The sequence below is a fragment of the Danio rerio genome, chromosome 8 (genome assembly GCF_052040795.2).
Source record: "Danio rerio strain M-AB ecotype USA chromosome 8, GRCz13ab, whole genome shotgun sequence".
NCBI classification, from domain to species: Eukaryota; Metazoa; Chordata; class Actinopteri; order Cypriniformes; family Danionidae; genus Danio; species Danio rerio.
The window spans coordinates 53,634,137-53,655,450 of record NC_141028.1 but is presented as its reverse complement, the minus strand read 5'-3'; the positions used below and the strand labels follow the sequence as shown (position 1 = coordinate 53,655,450).

Below are 21,314 nucleotides of genomic sequence, written 5' to 3'. Positions count from 1 at the left end.
TTTTCCAATTATTCAATGATTTGCCTAATTACCCTAACTGTACCTTTAAATTGCAGTTTAAGCAGGATACTAGTGTCTTAAAAATATCTAGTAAAAATATGTACTGTCATCAGGGCAAAGACAAAAGAAACAGTTATTAGAAATGAGTTAATAAAACTCTTATGTTTAGAAACGTGTTGTAAAAATACATATTAAATGGGGGTAAATCATTCTGACCTCAACTATATATAAAATTGCTGGCTGCAATTACTATTGACCTTTGCATAAACAGATGAGCTTAATAAAGTTTATTGTTGTTCTTTCATTCTCGAATAATCACAGTAAAATATGAGTGATATGACACGGTGCATAAAAGTGCATTAAACTCTTATACTGAGCCGTTTACATGTGTTTGTTGCCTCATTACAAATTTAGTCTCCATATTTATTTATTTATTTTTTAAGCATTTATTTCTCTTTTTCATTTAATGTACAGGTAGGAGTAAAAAAATAACCATTTTAAAGTTATTTCTAAAGTCAAGTACTTCAGAAATTAAAATATAGTTATAATTCTCAATCTTTATTCAAATGAATGGAACTCTTGCTAAACATGAGCAAAGATCAAGTCTGTGAAAATAAATTTGCATTGTTTACTCTTCTTAACAAAAATCGAAATTTCCATTTATATTAATATTATGAAAATGGTGGTGATAATTCTAAAATTGGAATTTATAAATGAAAATATGCACACATTTTCTAATATCACTGCTTTGCTGTTCTATCAGGTGTGCCGTTGGGTGCTGAAATACAGGACCAGTAAGAATCCTCTAATCCAGATGACAATCTTAAACCTACTGCCTCGACTTGCTGCCTTCCAGCCTCACACTTTCACTGGTAATCCACCAAATTGTGATCATCTCTCAACTTTAAGCTTTTCAATAATTGTTTTTTATTTTAAAGGTGCCGTAGGGTGCATTGTTATAATATGCTAAATTGTTCTGTGATATGTACATAGTAGGAATGTGGCTTAGGTAAGTTCAAATCTCCTGAAATAGTTTTAAAAGCTATTTTAAAGAATAAAAAACGCATGATTTTGACCAATGGTCTCAAACTCAATTCCTGGAGGGCCACAGCTTCGCACAGTTTATCTCCAACCACCTCCCGCTTAATAGTCTGTAGTAGTCTTGAACACCTTAATTAGTTGGATCAGCTGTGTTTGATTAGGAATGAAGCAAAACTGTGCAGAGCCGCGGCCTTCCAGGAATCGATTTTGAGACTTATGGGTTTAACCACATTCGGAATCGTCATGATTATGAATGAGCTCTGCTCTGATGCTCTACAGTGTCGGTGTCTGCTTAAACCAGGGGTTGCCCACACTCTGTCCTGAAGGGCTGGTGTTCTGGAGCTCCAACCCTAATCAAACACACCTGTACCATCTAATCAAGCTCTTAATAGGTTTACTAGAAACTTCCAGGCATGTGTGTTAGAGCAAGTTGGAGCTTAGATCAGCAGGACACAGGCCCTCCAGGACTGACTTTGGACACCCCTGGCTCAAACGCAGCGTGATGTTGTCTGAAATACACCCATGTAAAATGGTCATAATTCATATGTCAAAGAATATTTGAACAAACTGATTAGATTTCCCATTAAATGACATTGTTTTCACCTGAAGTGTTGAAGTGGAACATATTAAGAGTGAGTCTGCTTCTCCATTAAGGCTCCTGAGTTATGTGCAGGCCCACATGGAATCTGCGCGCGCAGAAATCCACAGATTTACGCAGATTTTTAGCCGATCATCGAGTCTGTTTATTTACTAGTGTAAATGTGTGTAAATTTCTATATATATATTTTTCATTAATTTCATTAATGTTAATGACTAATATAAACATGTTCATATGATTTATTTACAATACAGTTTGTAAAGTAATATGTTTTGTCTTTTAGTAAATATATTATATAAGATATAATATATTTATATACAATATTTTTAATATATAAAATATATTATATATTATATATACTTGTTTTGTTTACCAAATAAGTGGATATAATTGTATGTTGCATTGTAAGCATTAAATAAATTATAATATAATTATAATATATTAAGTTTTTAGCTATGTTTTTAGCTAATGAAAACATTGTCAGTAATTAATATTAACCTCTGCATAAACAGATGAGTTTTAAAAGTTTAGTTCTTTCATTCTCAGTTTACATGTGTTTGTTGCCTCATTACTAACATACCCCCAAATTTCACAATATACATGTTAAACTAACAAAACATACATTTAAAATGTATGCCTCTTCTGGGTGGCATTGAATAAATGTACAATCTGTACATCCTGCATTTAGCATTATGACGAGCTGTTAGCTGATTGAATGCATGGCTGCCTTTTTCACAGAAAGCTCATTTACTTTTTCTGCATCTCATCTTTTCAAAACAAGAGTCCCATATACACTAATCCAAACTTAGATGAGCTTAAAAATAAAGGAAACAAATATATTTGTTGTGATCTCAATAGAAAACATTTTGGCCAATGAAACATAGTGTGCAGTATCTGTAACAGTTGTTTTTTTGTTCAGATTGGCCTGCTTTTCACTGCAAATTCAGCATTTTCTAAGTATATCCAGATTTTCATTCTATGGCATCTTTAAGGACATCCTATGCACATTAAACAACATATTATTTTGTTTTGATTGTTTGATTTCATCCTATGTACATTTTTTTAATCCTCAGATCAGTATTTGCAGGACACTATGGGGCACCTGCTGGGCTGCCTAAAAAAAGAAAAGGAGCGGACGGCAGCATTTCAAGCGCTGGGGCTACTGGTGGTGGCTGTGAGGGCTGATATTCAGCCATACCTAAGCAAGATCCTGGAGATTATCAAAGCTGCATTGCCACCGAAAGACTTTGCGCACAAGTAAGAACCAAGAACCATCTAAATTGGAAGACTGTCAGTACATACAGTAGCTCACTTCTAAACAGTAGCTGAAGTAATTCAAAGTGCTGACCTTGAGTGGGAAATTTTCTCTACTTGATCTTTTCTTTACTTTAAACAATGATGGAGTTATAACATTTTACGGGGGCATTTATATACATATCGGGGCATATGTAGCTCCTTAAAAAAATAAATATATTTTATTGTAGTTATAAACTGTTACGTTCCCCTCAACTCTGTCTAAGGGGACACGGGTTTTGTGTGTGTGTTTTAGCATTGAGGTCCTATGAGCAACCTTATAAAGGACCAAACAAAAGAAATATGCAACCTGAATGAAGATTAACAAAATATTTATTAAAGGATTAAGGAAGGGTTCCAAAAAAACTTCAAGAGGGGGTTCAAGCCAAAACAACAAACAAAAATTCTCTAACTGAGAGAAAGGGAAGAACTAAATAATCTATAAAAGAAAAGAAAAGAAAAATACATCAAAAATACCCTCACTCTCTTACTAACATAAACAGGAGAAAACTGTTACAAAAAGGAAAATGGCACCCCCTCTATACTAACCCAATCCCTGATTAACAAAGAGTAAAGAGTGGTTTACAAAGTAGTATTGAAAACATAAATTAACTTACAATCAAAAAGAGGTTGAGACAAAGGCTGTATCAGATAGTCAACAGCATCAACAGAACTTAAACAAATTAAAGTTCCTAATCAACAAATAATGCTTAAAGGAATAAACAAAGAATAATTTTTAAAGTCTCACAAAAGAGCCTCCACACACACACAAAACACACTGGCTGCGTCCGAAACCGCATAATTCCATACTATATAGTACGCCAAAATCAGTATGCGAGCCGAGTAGTATGTCCGAATACATAGAATTCGAAAATCAGTATGCGAAAAGTACCCGGATGACTTACTACTTCCGGCGAAATTCTGGAGTGCGCATCTCATGCACGCTGCGCTATTCCATGATGCCCCGCGAGCAAATTCATGAATGGGAATGAAGCGACGCAAATTACGCAGGTAGGTCGCGTGACCATGACAAAATGGCGGATGTAGTACGTCCGAATTCCATTCATACTTTCACATTCATACTGTATAAAACGTACTTTTCTAACGGCCGAGTAGTACGTTTAAATTCAAATACAGTACCTACTGAGTAGTAGGCGGTTTCGGACGCAGCCACTGTTCCATTGGAGACAAGCTGCTTAAATGCCCACGACTTTACTCATCCTCCAATCACTGAATGGTTCATTAGTGGCAGCAGGTGACGTTAATCATCACCTATTAGGGTGTAGCAGAGAAAGAAAGAAAGAAAATACAAAACAGAAACAAATACGTCCTGGGACGTAACATAAACAAATGCAGTGAAAATATATTTTTTAAAAGAAGAACTTTATACTCCACGTCCACATTGATTTGGATAGCGCTCCTCTGCTTGTTGTGATAATATTACCTGCAGTGGCAGCAAGCTTGTTTTGCATATCCCCGCTGGAGTAGTGTGTTTTTCTATGAGGGTGGAAGAGGCAAATTGCCATGTTGAACACAGTGGCAAAGAAAACATTATATTTCACTTCACTGTACACTTATTTGACACCTATTTATCTTCCAAATAACCATGGCAAATGATTCGGGTTTTGATGTGTACCAAACAGAAAGCCTTGTACCAAATAGTTCAGTAGGAATATGTGTATCGTTACACTTCTTTTAAGAATGTAATCTCTGATTTACTTCTCATTTTGTCCCTTCGTGGTTTGTGTTACAACCTATTAGGAGGCAGAAGACCATGCAGGTGGATGCTACTGTATTTACTTGCATAAGTATGCTGTCCAGAGCTATGGGGCCTAGCATCCAACAGGACGTCAAAGAACTTCTGGAGCCCATGCTAGCTGTTGGTCTCAGGTACTGTACAACTGCTTGGATTTAGTCTCTTATTCTCAGTTATATATGCAGGGCTCCACGATAAGGACTGCCTGGTGGCACAGGGCCAGCGTGATAGCCGCTTGGGACAGTAGACAGGATCATTACTGGCCCGATTGGGACAGTGCTGCCTTGTCTCTAACATTTAATTAGTCTGTGACTATTTGTCAATTGCATGCATTTTAAGTTTGTGCTTTTAAGTCTTTAAACACTACCTTCTTTGTGATGTCGTAAACACCATATTGCTTTTCAGTACCTCTTCTCAGATTTGATGTTTTGAGCATGCAATCTTTTTCCGTAACTTGGTAACAACCAATACAGCGAAGAAACGGCAACATCAAATTATAAGGCTAAAAGAAAATGTCTGTTTCTAATGTCTTGCAAGCAGACATTTATGTGTGAACAACACAATAAAAAAAATAAAGTCATGTTTTGCACAGTTTGCCGTCAGTTTGACAAGTCAGCCACCAATTGTTAAATAATTTCGAACCGCAATAAAATACCACCACATTTTCCTTTGCTGTTTTTGTTTGCATGACACTTTTATAACAATTTCAAAGTATTGAAATTGTAGAATCACAGATTTTATTTTTGACACATTACTTAAAATATGCGGCTAAAAATAGCTATTAACTTCCATTTTTTAAATTTATTTTTTTATTTTTTTTTTTTGGATGGGGCCAGTGAAAATTTTGGCAGGGCAAGTTAAAATCTGAACCACTGGCCCGATCGGCCCAGTAGAAAAAATCCTTAGTGTTTAACCCTGATAAGGCAGTCATTGCTTAAAATGCAATAATTCAGTACTAAACACTATTCACAACTCATTCAGACAAGTCAAGTAAAAAAAAATGTCAACATAAATTTAGTGAATTGTGCACAAACTTTGAGGCTTTTTACATGCCAAAAGATTTAAAGGGAATGTGATACGGCTGCACAATATTGGAAAAATTTGATTTTTCCTGTGAAAAATATTGCAATATGAATACAGTTTCACAATATGGTTTGAATTAGGGGTGTCAAAATTAATTGTTTCTTCTGTGCACCGCGATGCAGACGCGGACAATTCGGTATCGATTCAGTAATAATCATTACCGATTATTATGTACTGACGTCATTTACCTCAAATGCGCTCTGTCGCAAAGGAAGGTGAGTGCGGGTATTTACAACACTCCAGGAGCCAACTCAGGGCCGGCACGTGGCAAAGGCAGTATAGGCAAATGCCAAGGGTGCTGTACATCCAGGGGGGCGCTAGAAATGAGTACGGTTAAGTTGGTTTTGTTGTCGATATTCCTGACACATTCAGTGATAGACGGCAATAACTCAAAAACCTCTTACCCTAAAAAGATCTAAAGTGTGTTTCCTACAAAAAGACAAAGCTGGTTATGTTTCACAGCTGTCTTTTTCTTTTTTACCCAAAACCTGCTTACCGCGAGTATGTTGGTTCCAAAACAGGTGATAAGAGTTAGTTAAATCAACCTCCTGAAGATAACCGCAGGTTAATGCGCGTGCACGGCACATACCTAAAGGCATTTTCAGTAGATCGCCGAAAAAATGTTATGAAAAAAAAAAGCTATGCACTTATAACCCTCTCAAAATGAAAAAACTTGTATCTGTGTGTCCACATCCACAAATATTCTCATCAAAAGAGCATGCAATGCTGAGTAAGCTCTCTGAAACAGACAAACAAATGGAACAGCAACTTACTACTCACTCTGGAACATAGCAATTTACTCTCTGAACATTTATCTTCAGAGAGTAAGTTGCTATGGCTACTTAACATACAGTACCCAGAAGTTACCTCCGATTTTGGAACCAAAGCTGAGGTTATCCACCTACTTACTCTCAAACTTACCCGGGTATGTCACATAACCTGCTTTCTGGAACAGCCCCCAGTATAGGTTCACACCTCTAGTTTGAATGGCACTATTTGATGTTTTCTGATGAGTCAAAGTATCCGATCACACCGAAAACGATATTGCGTTGAACGGCACTTTTTTTTAAATGATTTACTAACAGCTGTGAGTGTTTTGCGTGCTGTTTATTCGCTCTGCGCACCTCGCGGTTTTGTTATTGCGCTCTGTATGGTTGCAGTTGAAACAAAAGTCAAGTCTGAGCAGAAAAGGCGCGCTACGTCAGTCGGGTCTTTTTCATTCTCCAATCAACTGAAAGCAAAACGTATTTTAAAACGAAAACGTTATAGTGTAAACAGTGCCTTAGTTACATTAAAGCTATTATCTACGGAGACCCGGAAGGGTCGTAATGGTGGAAGAAAAAAATGGGTGGGGGAAAAAAAAAACAAGTGATAGGTAAACATATTTTTGAAAGTTTTTGCGTTCCCTCACAAATATGTTTTGCGTTATCTCGCAAATATGTTTTGTGAGAGAACGCAAACATGTCTTGCGTTCCCTCGCAAAACTGTTGTATGACAAACATTTCACTTCATACATGACAACCCTCCCGTTTTTGCTGGAATTGTTCCGTATTTTACCATTATATTCTATTATCAGGTGTTTTCCCATATTTTTCTCTTATTTTAATCTTGAAAGCATGTTGAAAACAATATTAAAATGTCTGCATTCACTATCTTTCCATTTAAGCTGTGCGTCGATCAGCGCCTCTCATATGCAACCTCTGAATCAGTGAAGGCATGTATAAGCGCTGACTGATGGACGCGCTCTGTATGATAAACTGATCCCAGATCAGCTTCTGTAAACGCCATTTAAAGTGACACCTCTGTCATCAAACAAGTGAAGAGCAGCAAATAAATCTCTCATTTTGTTTTGCTTGATGAGGTGTCACTTTACGAACGCACTGATATATAACGAAAGCATACTTTAACTGTTTGTGCTCAATTAAGAGGAAAGTAGCTGTTAAAATAAAACATGCAGGATGGACATGTTTACGTATTATTCAGTGTATTTGTCTGTTTAAGCATACACCCTAATCCGAAAGTGTCCTGCACTTCTGCTCCTCTGTAAATAGGGTGTACAGAAGCTGATCTTGAATCAATTTATTGTACAGAGCGCATCTGTCAGTCAGTGCTTATACATGCATTCACTGGTTCAGAGGTTGCATATGAAAGGTGATGATCGACACACAGCTTTAATGTAATGAAAGTGATGCAGACATTTTAATATTAATTTCAACGTGCTTTCAAGAATAAAAATATATCAGAAATATGGGAAAATACTCAATGATGGGATGGTAGAAGGACAGAATGGTAAAATACGGGAGAATTTCAGCAAAAACGGGAGGGTTTACATGAATGAAGTAAACAGAAAGTGTTTTAGGAGAAACAGTTTTGCAAGATAACGATTTTTCCTCCCACCCAGGTATTTTTTTCTTCCACCAATTTTTTTTTCTTGCACCTATTTTTTTCCCCCCACCATCACGTCCCTTCCGGGTCTCCGTAAGAATCAAATTAAAAAAAAACATTGTGAAATTTGTAACCACCCAGAAGTAAGATTTTGGGAAAAAAAACAATCCCGAAAAGTGTTTTGTCCAAATAAATTTTATCACACACAAGAGTCTCTTCAACACTTCAAATAATCCTGTATGCATGGCATAGCATTGAACCACCCCTTTAAACATTATTTCTCTTGCCAACTCTCTTCTCTTCAGCCCTGCTTTGACTGCAGTGCTTTACGACCTGAGCAGGCAGATCCCACAGCTGAAGAAGGACATTCAGGATGGTCTGCTAAAGATGCTTTCACTTGTGCTCATGCACAAGCCTCTTCGTCACCCGGGTATGCCCAAGGGCCTGGCGTATCAGCTATCATCGCCCAGCCTGACCAATATCCCTGAGGCTAGCGACGTGGGCAGCATAACTCTGGCACTGAGAACTCTCGGCAGCTTTGAATTTGAAGGTAAGATGACTTAGGTGATGACCTTTAAAATAAATAGCATTTTCTTATCAGTTTGTTTATGAATTAAAGGACCAGTTCACCCAAAAATTTGAATTCTGTCGTTTTGTTCCAGATCTTTGTTTATGTTCAGAACAGAAATTAAGATATTTTAAAGATATTTTAGGGTGCTTTCACACCAGTGAATCGTCCACCGGGAATATTTCAGTGGCTGAACAACACGTCTTTGCATAGAACCCATTCATAACACAATTCACTCTACATCAGCTCTGTGTGACTGATACAGTTTTAAAAACAGAACATTACCTCTCTAACAGAAATACTTCAGCCATGGTGTGGTGTCGTCCTTCCTCCAGCGTGCAAAAGTAACTCCAATACTGATTCAGGAGTTTAAAAAGTTTGAATTCAGCATTTGATTTCGCCGCAACTGACAGTCTCGCGTGCACGTGTCGCTCATCTAGGCGTGCACCTCAGATTTAAGCTAATTATTCTGGATGTGATTCAAATGGCACGAGACACAGAACATAGACTCAAACTTTGCCATATTTGAAGCTTAGAGGTAGATTAAAGTTAGTCTCTGTGTGCACAGATGGAGGGACGGCCAACTGTACTGTAGTCTGCTTCAAAACAGTGGTCAGTAGTCGTTTAGCGCGAACTTCGTGGTTCCTCAAAGCCTGGTTTATACTTCTGCGTCAAGTGATCGGCGTTACCCACAGCGCATGCAACGCGCGTAGCTGTGCATTTATACTTCTGCGCACTGTCTCTGTTAGTCTGCATTAACACTTCCGAAACGCTAGTTGGCAGTGAGGTGTTAATGTTCCTCTGTGTCGAGTTTCTTCGCTGGTGTTTTGCTTTTCCTAAACACTTCCGGAATGTACAAGTGGCACAAACTCGCTCATTTTGAGGCAGGAACCGGCGGACGTGCAACAACTCTAACTAAGAGGTACACACAAAACAAAACTTTCCATCCAGAGCTCCTTCACGGGACTCCACACTTGTAAACAATCGCTCCATCAGGCTCGCACCATTTACGCGGCTCTCTGTCCCGCCCAGACTCGTCAGCGTTACCAAGCCGACCAATCACAGAGCTTGCGCTACGCGTCGTTGCGACGTGTAGTTACTTTTTTTGAGAGGTGCACGTCGGCGACGCCAACGGCCACGTCGAAGGGCTATGCGTCAGAGCTGTAGCATACGCCGGCATTTGACGCAGAAGTATAAATCAGCCTTAATGGCGGATATGCGTGGCCAGAGATGCACAAAAGCCCAAATCTGCATTTGTTGACTGACAGTTTGAGTTACTTATCGGAATTATGAGAGATGTCGGTCCGACTTTATTTAATTGGATGAACATTTTTTAGTTTTATGCCTTACCCAGAATAAAAAAATACATATAAACACATTTAGATCATTTACTTTAATCATTACTATTAGACTGTGAAGAGACTTTCAATCAGCACATCAAAAATGCTTCTGAAGACAATCAGCTAATGCGCCTTTAATAACAGAACTTTTTTTTTAGGTGAACAAATTATTTAAATGTGCGGTGTGTACGAGTTAGACTAGTGGTTAAGCTTGGTATTGCATTATATGATCACATCCGATACTGATCATTTGCTTTCTTTAGTGTTAAATGCTACCAATGCGAATTTAAATATCTTTATACTTAACATTTATTGGCACACTGAAAACATCAGCATATAGTTTACCTCAGATCTTGAAACTAGCAGGCATATAGTTTAAAGATTAAAGTTAAAACTGTGACTCAATGCAAACCAACATAATATCAGCCATTCAGCATGTACTTTGAACAATGTTAAAGAGTTTTAATATGTAATGCATACATTGAGGCAACTGAAAGGAAATGAGATTTTTTCCACCAATGCAAGCCAGAGTGCGAAAATTTAATTGGGTAACAATGACAGGCATTCTTATATGGAAAGCACATTTTTCAAGGAGAATAACTGACTTTAACTGGCTTTTTTTTTAGATAAACATTAGCATGCTCTTGTCGGCGCAATAGCCTAGTGGTTTGCGCGTCGACATACGGTGCAGTAGCACGTCAGGGCATTCCGAGATCGAATCCCGGCTTGAGGACATTTCCCTACCCTACCCCCCTTTCTCTCCCACTTTGCTTCCTGTCTAAATACTGTTCTATCTAATAAAGGCAAAAAGGCCAAAAAAAAAAAGAAATGTTAGCATGTTCTTTTAAAAAATATGCAAACATATTATGGTATTTTTATGCTTTAGATGAATCAAAAATGTATATACAGCACCTTTAAATAAGTGTGATGATGTTTGGTTGATTTTTAGGCCACTCCCTGACCCAGTTTGTGCGTCACTGTGCGGACCACTTTCTGAACAGCGAGCACAAGGAGATCCGCATGGAGGCGGCGCGCACCTGCTCACGTCTGCTTACCCCCTCCATCCACCTGCTCAGCGGACATGGACACGTGGTCAGTCAGACCGCTGTGCAGGTAGTGGCTGACGTTCTCAGCAAGCTACTTGTGGTTGGCATCACTGACCCAGGTGAGAGACACAATTGTTTAAATGCGTGATTATAGGGACGGTGAAGAGAGAACATCAATAAATCTGTAAATGAATCTATTAGTAAATTTACCATTCATTCATTCATTTTCTTGTCGGCTTAGTCCCTTTATTAATCCGGGGTCGCCACAGCGGAATGAACCGCCAACTTATCCAGCAAGTTTTTACGCAGCGGATGCTTTCCAGCCGCAACCCATCCTTGGGAAATAAATTGACCAATAAACAGTAATATTTAGATGTGTGAATTGTAAAATTTAAGTAATGTTTTTATGAAATCTTTTTGATTTTTGACATGTTTTAAAAATATTGAAATTTTGAAATTGATTTGTGGCAATATATTTGTGGAACGGTGGCTCAGTGGGTAGCACTGTCGCCTCACAGCAAGAAGGTCTCCGGTTCGAGTCCTGGCCAGGCCAGTTGACATTTTTGTGTGGACGTTGCATATTCTCCCCGTGTTAGTGTGGGTTTGCTTCGTGTGCTTTGGTTTCCCCCACAGTCCAAAGACTTGCGCTATAGGTGAATTGGATCAACTCAATTGTCCGTAGTGTGTGAATGTGAGAGTGTATGGGTGTTTTCCATTACTGGGTTGTGGCTGGAAGGGCATCCGCTGCGTATAAGATGTGCTGGAATAGTTGGCGGTACATTCCGCTGTGGTAACCCCTGATAAATACGGGACTAAGCTGAAGGAAAATGAATGAATGAAATGTGAAATTTTTGACCGATACTGATAACTCAGGCTAAAATCTGATATATTGGCCAATAAACATAAATTTGTTTGACATTTTTCTGAATGATTTCAAGTATAATAGGCAAACACACAGTGAAAAAAAAGTTTTTTTTATTTTAAAAACGTCTGAAAAGTTTGAACTAATAAACTTTAAACTTTATTAAATAGCTATTAAGCTCTGTGACTAACTTTCTCTTTTAGACTTTTTTCTTTGAATGCAAAATTACCCATTCTGCTTTGCATATATGTGTAAGGAGGATGTTCCGAACTTCCGGTCAGCAGCTTGATGAGTATAAAAACATTTGGACAGCTTAAAGATAATTATAGTTTTAACCCATTTTACTTTACCATGCGAACACAGGGAAAACACGCAAACTCCACACAGAAATGCCAGCTGACCCAGCTGGGACTCAAACCAGCCACCTTCTTGCTGTAGGGCTTTTCAAATTTATAACTGACCCAAACAAATGTAATTCACCAAAATGTTTGACACACACACACACACACACACACACTCTCCCCAGGGTTTCTGCGGGGTCTTAAAAAGTCTTTATAGACCTTAAAAAGGCTTAAATTTACTGAAATATTGTGTTGTAGGTTTTAAATCTTTTTAAACAGGTCTTATTTTTCCTTTGTTAATTTATTGCGACCCAATCTGGCCGAAACCAATACAATTACCAACAATCCATCATAAAACTTATTTTTTATTTAAAAAGGTAATTTTATCATAATTATTTATCGTAATGGTTTAGTTTTTTTTCCTTAAAATAACATTTGTTTAAAAGTGCTCCATGTACTTACTGCTGAGGGTACCGACCTAGACTGATTGAATACAGATTGGTAACCATTCACATATATAGTAGGAAAAACAAATGGAAGTCAATGGTTACAGGTTTAAATTTTTTTGTTTAACAGAAGGAAGAATGTCAAACAGGTTTGGAACATCCTCCACGATAAATAAATGATGACAGAACTTTCAGTTTAACGTGAACCATCCATTCATCAGCCAGGTTTTCATCTTGTTAAAGAGAAATGGTTGAATATCACGTTCTATGAGAGTTTATCTCATACATGCACTGTTTCTTTGGCCTCATGACAGACCCTGATATTCGATACTGTGTGCTGGCCTCCCTGGACGAACGCTTTGATGCCCACCTGGCACAAGCAGAGAACCTCCAGGCTCTGTTTGTGGCGCTGAATGATGAAGTGTTTGAGATCCGCGAACTGGCCATCTGCACCATCGGTCGACTCAGCAGTATGAACCCTGCCTTTGTCATGCCCTTCCTGCGCAAGATGCTCATTCAGGTACTCATGTTTGTTAGCATTTTTTTAAATGTACATCCTATCATGATATACATACTCTTATATATTATATATTAAGAGGATCTGTTAAATAGCATAGTGCCAGAATAAAATATCACACAGGTGAGTGGGCTTGACAAACCACCTGTAGAAAACACTCTTTCATCTCGGCACTAGTTTTGCACATTTGCACAAGACACTTTCTTATAATCACTCCACATCTATAAAAAAATAAATAAATAAAAGTCATTGTGGGTGACGCGGTGGCGCAGTAGGTAGTGTTGTCGCCTCATAGCAAGAAGGTCGCTGGTTCGAGCCTCGGCTGGATCAGTTTGCGTTTCTGTGTGGAGTTTGCATATTCTCTCTGCGTTCGTGTTAGTTTACTCCGGGTGCTCCGGTTTCCCCCACAGTCCAAAGACATATGGTATAGATCAGGGGTGTCAAACTCAATTCCTGGAGGGCCGAAGCCCTGCACAGTTTAGTTCCAACCCTGCTCCAACACACTTACCTGTAGGTTTCAAACAAGCCTGAAGGACTCAATTAGTTTGATCAGGTGTGTTTAATTAGGGTTGGAACTAAACTGTGCAGAGATGCGGCCCTTTTGGAACTGAGTTTGACACCTGCGGTATAGATGAATTGGGTAGGCTAAATTGATCGTAGTGTATGAGTGTGAATAAGAGTGTATGGATGTTTTCCAGAGATGGGTTGCAGCTGGAAGAGCATATGCTGCGTAAAACATGTGCTGGATAGGTTGGCGGTTCATTCCTCTGTGGCGACCCTGGTTTAATAAAGGGTCTAAGCCTTTATTAAATGTCTATAGAACGAGACCTAGCTGTCACTCAAGTGGCCACTCTCTTAATTATGCAGACTTAATATAACCTAAGGGTAATATTAGCTATATGAACCAAATTAGTTTTTTGGACCAGGCTGTAAACACCATATTTTTGTAAAAACTGTGCAATGCTTCACACAGGTGAGTGGGCTTGGCACACTCTTTTCTCTTTCATCTCTAAATGCACCAGACTCTTTCCTAAAAATAAAATAACTGCTAATCTAACATGTATATTACTGCTGTCTGTTGATTAAAAGCTGATTTTATCCTAATTTGAATTTAAGCGTCCGCTTAATGATTTTATGTAAATTAAAGTGTAAATAACTTTTGTTTCTTCAGTTGCCAGTGTACTCAACTAATACATTCAATTACGTGTTATCAAAAATCACTTCTGCTTTTAAAGGGATAGTTCGCACAGAAATTAAAATCTTTAGAGTTTACTCGTTGTTTCTTAACCTTTAGTAGTTTCTTCCTTTTGTTTTGTTTGAAAGAAGATGGAAGCTTGTGAAGGTTTGATAAAACATGACAGAGTTTTGATTTCTAGGCTAACTATCCCTTTCATTTTTATATATTTTTTTAAATTACCTTTATTTTTTTCAACACTCTAGAAATATAAGGTCAGGTAATACTGTGAAGTACAGTAATTCACACAGTAATATATTTTGTATATAAGTAGTATGTTGCAGTAAACGTCTTACTGTCCTCTGCATTCACAATTAATAAGAGTAGCTGTAAGATTTTACTTTAGGTCATCTACCAACAGATGGCAGTCAATAAATGTTTTTCCTGCTGAAATATCAGCAGTTTTCTTTTACCACCGCTTTAGTCAGCCTGCTCTGACTTTGTTTTCCCAGCCATATCAACTTATACTGTTTTGACTAACATCTTATTCAGACATTTATTGTGCTGCTGTTGCTTACTTATTTCTGTAGAACATCTTATTAGAACATCAATAAGAGTAACTATATACTGTCTAACACAACAAAACTTAAAGGGATAGTTCACCCCAAAAAATACAAGGTCTGTCATCATTTACCCACCTTTCATTTGTTTCCAACCAGTGTGAGTTATTTTTCTTCTTCTGTTTTACCCAAAAGAAGATATTTTGAAGAATTTTGGAAACCGGTAATCATTGACTTTCATTAGTATTTTTTTCAACTATAAATCTCATTAGTCATCAAAATAATACAAAAGAAGATATTTTAAAGAATGTTTCGAAACCGGTAACCATTGATTTGGATAGTATTTGTTTTTCCAACTATGGATGTCAATGATTACCGTGTTTCTAACATTTTTTGAAATAACACAAAAGAAGATATTTTGAAGAATAGTTTAAAAGCGGTAACCATTTACTTGCATTGTATTTGTTTTGCCAACTATGGATGAACGATCACTGCTTTCCAACATTCTTTGTAATATCACAAAAGAAGATATTGTGAAGAATGGTTCGAAACCGGCTACCATTGACTTGCATAGTATTTGTTTTTTTCAACTATGGATGAATAATTACTAGCTTTCAGCGTTCTTTAAAATAGCACAAAAGAAGATATTTCGAAGAATGTTGAAAACCGGTAACTATTGACTTGCGTAGTATTTGTTTTTCTAACTATAGATGAATAATTACCGGTTTCCAACATTCTTCAAAATAAAACAAAAAAAGATATTTTGAAGAATAGTTTCAAACCGGTTACCATTGACTTGCATAGAATTTGTTTTTCCAACAATGGCTGAATGATTACTGGTTTCCAACAATCTTTGAAGTAACACAAAAGAAGACATTTTGAAGAATGTTGGAAACCGGTAACCATTGACTTCCATAGTATTTATTTTTCCAACTATGGATGTCAATGGTTATCGTTTTTCCAACATTTTGTGAAATATCTTTGTTTATGTTAAATGGAAAAAAAACTCAAGCTGGTTTAGAATAAGTTAAGGGTGAGTAAATGGTGACAGCATTTACATTTTATATGGACAGTCCTCCAACAGACATTCTGCTGGCTATAGGTTGGATTTAGTTGTGGTTGTAGAGATGTAATTGCAAGGGAGCATCAAACTAAAGTGTAATTCTTCAAACTCCGTACAGATTCTGACTGAGCTGGAACATAGCGGTGTGGGCCGAAACAAAGAGCAGAGTGCCCGCATGCTGGGTCACTTAGTTTCCAATGCTCCCAGACTTATTCGCCCATACATGGAGCCCATTCTCAAGGTACAGATGTGTCCTTTTGTTTTCTATGCATGTTTTGGGGGTAGTTGTGAAATGTGTTGTATATGTCTGTAGAAAGTTTCTTTTCTAATGTTATGGCTTTTAAGATTTAATACACAGCATTTATAAAGTCAATATTTATATTCTTGAAGTACACTGTAAGCAATATTTTATTATCTTTTTAAATTATTTTGATTAAACATATATACAGTTGAAGTCAGAATTATTAGCCCCCGCTTGGATTTTTTTTCTTCTTTTTTTAAATATTTCCCAAATAATGTTTACCAGAGCAAGGAAATTTTCACAGTATGTCTGATAATATTTTTTCTTCTAGAGAAAGTCTTATTTGTTTTATTTCGGCTAGAATAAAAGCAGTTTTTAATTTTTTATAAACCATTTTAAGGTCAAAATTATTAGCCCCTTTAAGCTATATATTTTTTCGATAGTCTACAGAACAAACCATCATTATACAATAACTTGCCTAATTACCCTAACCTGACTAGTTAACCTATTTAACCAAGTTAAGCCTTTAAATGACACTTTAAGCTGTATAGAAGTGTCTTGAAAAATATCTAGTCAAATATTATTTACTGTCATCATGGCAAAGATAAAATAAATCAGTTATCAGAAGTGAGTTATTAAAACTATTATGTTTAGAAATGTGTTGACAAAATCTGCTCTCAATTAAACAGAAATTGGGGAAAAATAAACAAGGTTGCTAATAATTCTGACTTCAACTGTATATGCCTGAATTATTTAGAAAAGTGATACATTTCATTAAAATTTGCTTATAATGTAGGATAATTCAATGATATTTTGTAAAGTGGTTGCGGACTCAATTAAGAAATAAAAAAATGTAAACAATTGAATGTGATCCTGGACCACAAAACCAATCATATTGTGTCATTTTTTTTGTAAATGGAGATGTATACATCACATGAAAGCTGAATGTGTATGCTTACCATTGATGTATGGTTTGTTGAGATGGGACAATATTTGGCAGAGATACATTTATTCGAAATCTGGATTCTGAGAGTTCAACATATCAGTGGTGGAAAAAGTACTGAAAAATCATACTCAAGTAAAAGTACCCTTACTTGCCCTATAATGTAATGCAAGTTGAGTAAATATTACAAGTAAATTAAATATTACTCAAAGTATGAGTAAAACGTAGCCCCTTTTAAAAGTACTCAAGAGCAAGTGAGTATTACGCTGTGAAAAGCTGATGCATTTACATGTCATTTGTGGTTGTGTGTAAACGTAACATTCTGTAGCACTATCGAGGTACTGCCCAGCAGGCACACAATGTCATAAGACGCAAATATTAGGTTAGATTTAGGTTGTGATGTCAGGTGACCAAAATTCGATGTCTAACCATCGTCTAAGGACAACATTAATCTGACGTCCAATAACGATGTCAAATGACATTGATATTTGGTTGATTTTAGATTGTGTTAGAAAGTGACTAAAATCCAACGTCGAGCCAACATCTTAAACCAACATCATATTGACGTCAAATACTGACATTTACTTGTTAGGTATGGCAACCAAAATCCAAAGTCTCATAGACGTCAAAGTGGTAACATCCACACAACGTCAAGCTGCAACATCATTAGACGTTGATATTTGGTTGATTTTAGGCTGGTCATTGGACATTGATGCCGGCCTGACGTTGGGTTCTGATGTCGTCCTGACTTTATTTCTTAACAAAATGCAACATCCCACAAAGCTGTAGTACAACGTCAATCTGACACCATGTTGACGTCATGTGCCTGCTGGGTGTTTAAGGCCATTTCGGATATCATGCAGTAAACATCCGCCATCTTCTCATCAGTGCATCTAAACAGTCGATGCGTGTAAAGATTTTGGACTCTTTATTAGACACTTTTAATGCTTCCAAACAGTTTGCTGCAATTATAAATCACCCATGTCTTGAGGTAGTTCATTATGATGTGATTTGATTGGACAGGAATCATTGTTTTTTCTTCTAATCAAGAAAAAATAAAGTTGTGACAGCTGGAAAGTAGTGGAGTAAAAGTAGTCATACGGGACTAAAATTGTAGTGAAGGGAAAGTAAATGTACACGTTTAAAAAACTACTTTCTAAATTACAATTCCTGAGACAAACTACTCAATTACAGTAATTTGAGTAGTTGAAATGTTACTTTACACCACTGTGTGTGTGTGTGTGTGTGTGTGTGTGTGTGTGTGTGTGTGTGTGTGTGTGTGTGTGTGTGTGTGTGTGTGTGTGTGTGTGTGTGTGTGTGTGTGTGTCTGTCTGTCTGTCTGTCTTTAAAGTTGTCAAAATTCAGTTTTTAGACATGTATGTTACAATTTTTTTTTTTTACATATTTGTGGTACAGGGTGTCCATGGGGTCTTGAAAAGTATTAAATTCACTAAATATTGTGCTGAAGGTCTTAAATCATTTAAAACAGGTCTTAATTTTTCTATATCCAAGTAAAGCTAGCCAATCGGGTCAACACCCAATCACCAATAATTCATCTCAGAACTTATTCTAACTATTAAGTTTACTGCAAAGAGAAACAATTCAGAACAGCTGTTAGACATTTTTACAGCAAATTCTGCAAACGAAATTCCCTAATCAGCAAAAGAAAACTAAAGCAACACATCCCTTTACATTATCTTCCATTAATGCACAAACTATTAACAGAAGCCAGAAACCAGACCCTTAGAAAAATCCTTAGTGTTTAGCCCTGTAAGTCTAAAATTTTATTCATAATGGTCTTAAAATGGTCTTAAAAAGTCTTAAATTTGACTTGAAGAAACCTGCAGAAACCCTGTAGTAAGGAAGTTACAAAATGTCTTCATGGAACATAATCTTGACTTGATATTAAAAAATGAATTGTCAAAATAAAATCAATAATTTTAACTCAACCCAATTTTTGACAATTGTCAAAAGTTGATTATAATTGTTAAGATGAGTTTACATGTTTTTTTCTGGAGGTAGATTTTATGTTCCTAAAGTGTGACTAAATGCACTCTTCCTGCCATTTTTGTTCTTCACACAGGCCCTCATTTTAAAGCTGAAAGATCCCGATCCAAACCCTGGAGTTGTCATCTGTGTTTTAGCTACTATTGGAGAACTTGCCCAGGTAACAGATCATTTTCTAGCCTAATCTTTTTACCTCATCTTTAGTACTTTTCAAATGAAAAGCTGTAAAATCCCTGGTGTACTTCAAAGTAAGTTCTTTTTCGTTTGTTGATTGAGGGCAAAAAGATTTTCGAAAAGGTTGAGTGGCGGTATGCTGTTTTTAGAACACTACAACACCACCATGCTGCAATAAGCTGGGTTGTAAAGGTGTCACACTGCTTGCATTTAATTCACTTTTAACTGCTTTTTCGGGGCCGGGTAGTGGGGGCAGCAGTGTTAGGGCCTACTCACGCTATGCTTTCCGAACCGTGCCCAGGCCTGTTGCCCGGATCGTTTCAGAAGTGTGAGTGCTCTGAATCGGGCTCAAGGTTCCCTTGGCCGGCCCTGGCCCGGTGGGAGGAGGTTTACGGGACAGTTTCATATGGATTTATTAATCATTCTTACTGTTCAGTGAACGCAAACTGCCGTAGTTTATTAAAGACGCAAACCCCCTCTCTGCACGACAGCTGCACCTTCAGCAAACCTCCTCATTCCTGCAGCACGAGGACTTTATGATTGTTTATGAGCGTCAAAAGTGGCGGATCTGTTCTGCGAAATATTTGACTGCGTGTCCCCGCATCCCAAATGCAAGACTTCCCTCTCCCTAGACACTTCCTCCAGCTTCTCCGGGGGGATCCCAAGGCGTTCCCAGGCCAGACGAGAGACATAGGGCCTACTCACACTATGCTATCTGTACCGTGCCCAGGCCCGTTTCCTGGATCGTTTGAGAAGTGTGAGTGCGCTGAATCGGGCTCAAGCACGGTTCACTTGGCCTGCCCTGGCCCGGTTGGAAGAGGTGTGCCTGAGCACGGTTCACTTGGGCTTTGGCGCGGTACGCTTGTGTGTGAGTGCAAAACGCGCCCAAAACTGAAAGCGAGACGTGACTTTTAAGGCACTGTTTCATATGGATTTATTAATAATTCTTACTGTTCAGTGAACACAAACTGCCGTAGTTTATTAAAGACGCAAACCCCTCACTGCACGACAGCTGTGCGCCTTCAGCAGACCTCCTCATCCCTGCAGCACGAGAGCTTTATGATTGTTTATGAGTGCCAAAAGTGGCGGATCTGTTCGGCGAAATATCTGACTGTGTGTCTCCGCATCCCTAAGGACTGTTTGGCGAAATATTTGACGGCATATCAAACGACTGAAACGATATAACTAGAGAAATCTCCACTGTGCTGCTGAGTGAGAGAGCGCTTCTCACTGAACAGCGCAGCAGCGATGACGTAAGCGTGCCGAAGCCCGTTTGTGGTGTGAGCGCGGGCCATCGGGGGAGACGGGAGGAGGGACAAGTGTGCTTTGGCCCGGTTCGAGGCAACTGTACCTAGTGTGAGTACGACCATAGTCCCTCCAGCTAAGATCTCCTCCCGGTGGGACATGCCTGGAACACCTCTTTAGGTAGGCGTCCAGGAAGCATCTGAATCAGATGGTTTCTCAAAACGAGATTAAATTACGAGAATCATTTCTCAATTCTAAGACTGTATTTGCACGCAATTGACAAATAGTCGCAGACAAATTAAATTTTAGTGACAAGGCAGAATTGGCCTAATCGTGCCAGTAACGATCCTGTCTACTGTCTCGAGCATCTCTCATGCTGGCCCCGGGCTTATTGGGTCCTTATTGTTGAGCCCTATACAGTTATTTTTAATATACTCAAGTTATGCATATTGTAATTAATTACAACCATTCTGTTTAAATCAATGTTGATCTTAAAAAAAAAAAAATGTTTTGTTTAAAAGTGAAAGATAAAGATGCGTCTTTAAAAATCAGCAGAATATTCACACACTTTCTATCCAGTTAAGGGGTTAAAGGGGTTTTAAGAAGTAATTCGTTACTAAATGAGACAATT

General features: G+C 37.8%; 1 protein-coding gene across 5 annotated transcripts in view; it reads left to right on the top strand.

Annotated features, from left to right (window-relative positions):
* The window catches only part of mtor (mechanistic target of rapamycin kinase), a 236,007-nt gene that overhangs the window by 15,938 nt on the left and 198,755 nt on the right, over positions 1-21,314 (top strand). For all 5 annotated transcript variants that reach the window (XR_015496851.1, XR_015496852.1, XR_015496853.1 and 2 more), the window contains 8 exon segments: positions 764-872; positions 2,713-2,896; positions 4,694-4,822; positions 8,462-8,706; positions 11,014-11,229; positions 13,074-13,279; positions 16,192-16,314; positions 19,341-19,424. Coding sequence is in view for 1 of the 5 variants with exons in the window: in NM_001077211.3 (NP_001070679.3) it covers positions 764-872; positions 2,713-2,896; positions 4,694-4,822; positions 8,462-8,706; positions 11,014-11,229; positions 13,074-13,279; positions 16,192-16,314; positions 19,341-19,424 (1,296 nt within the window). In the remaining 4 variants the exon portion in view is untranslated.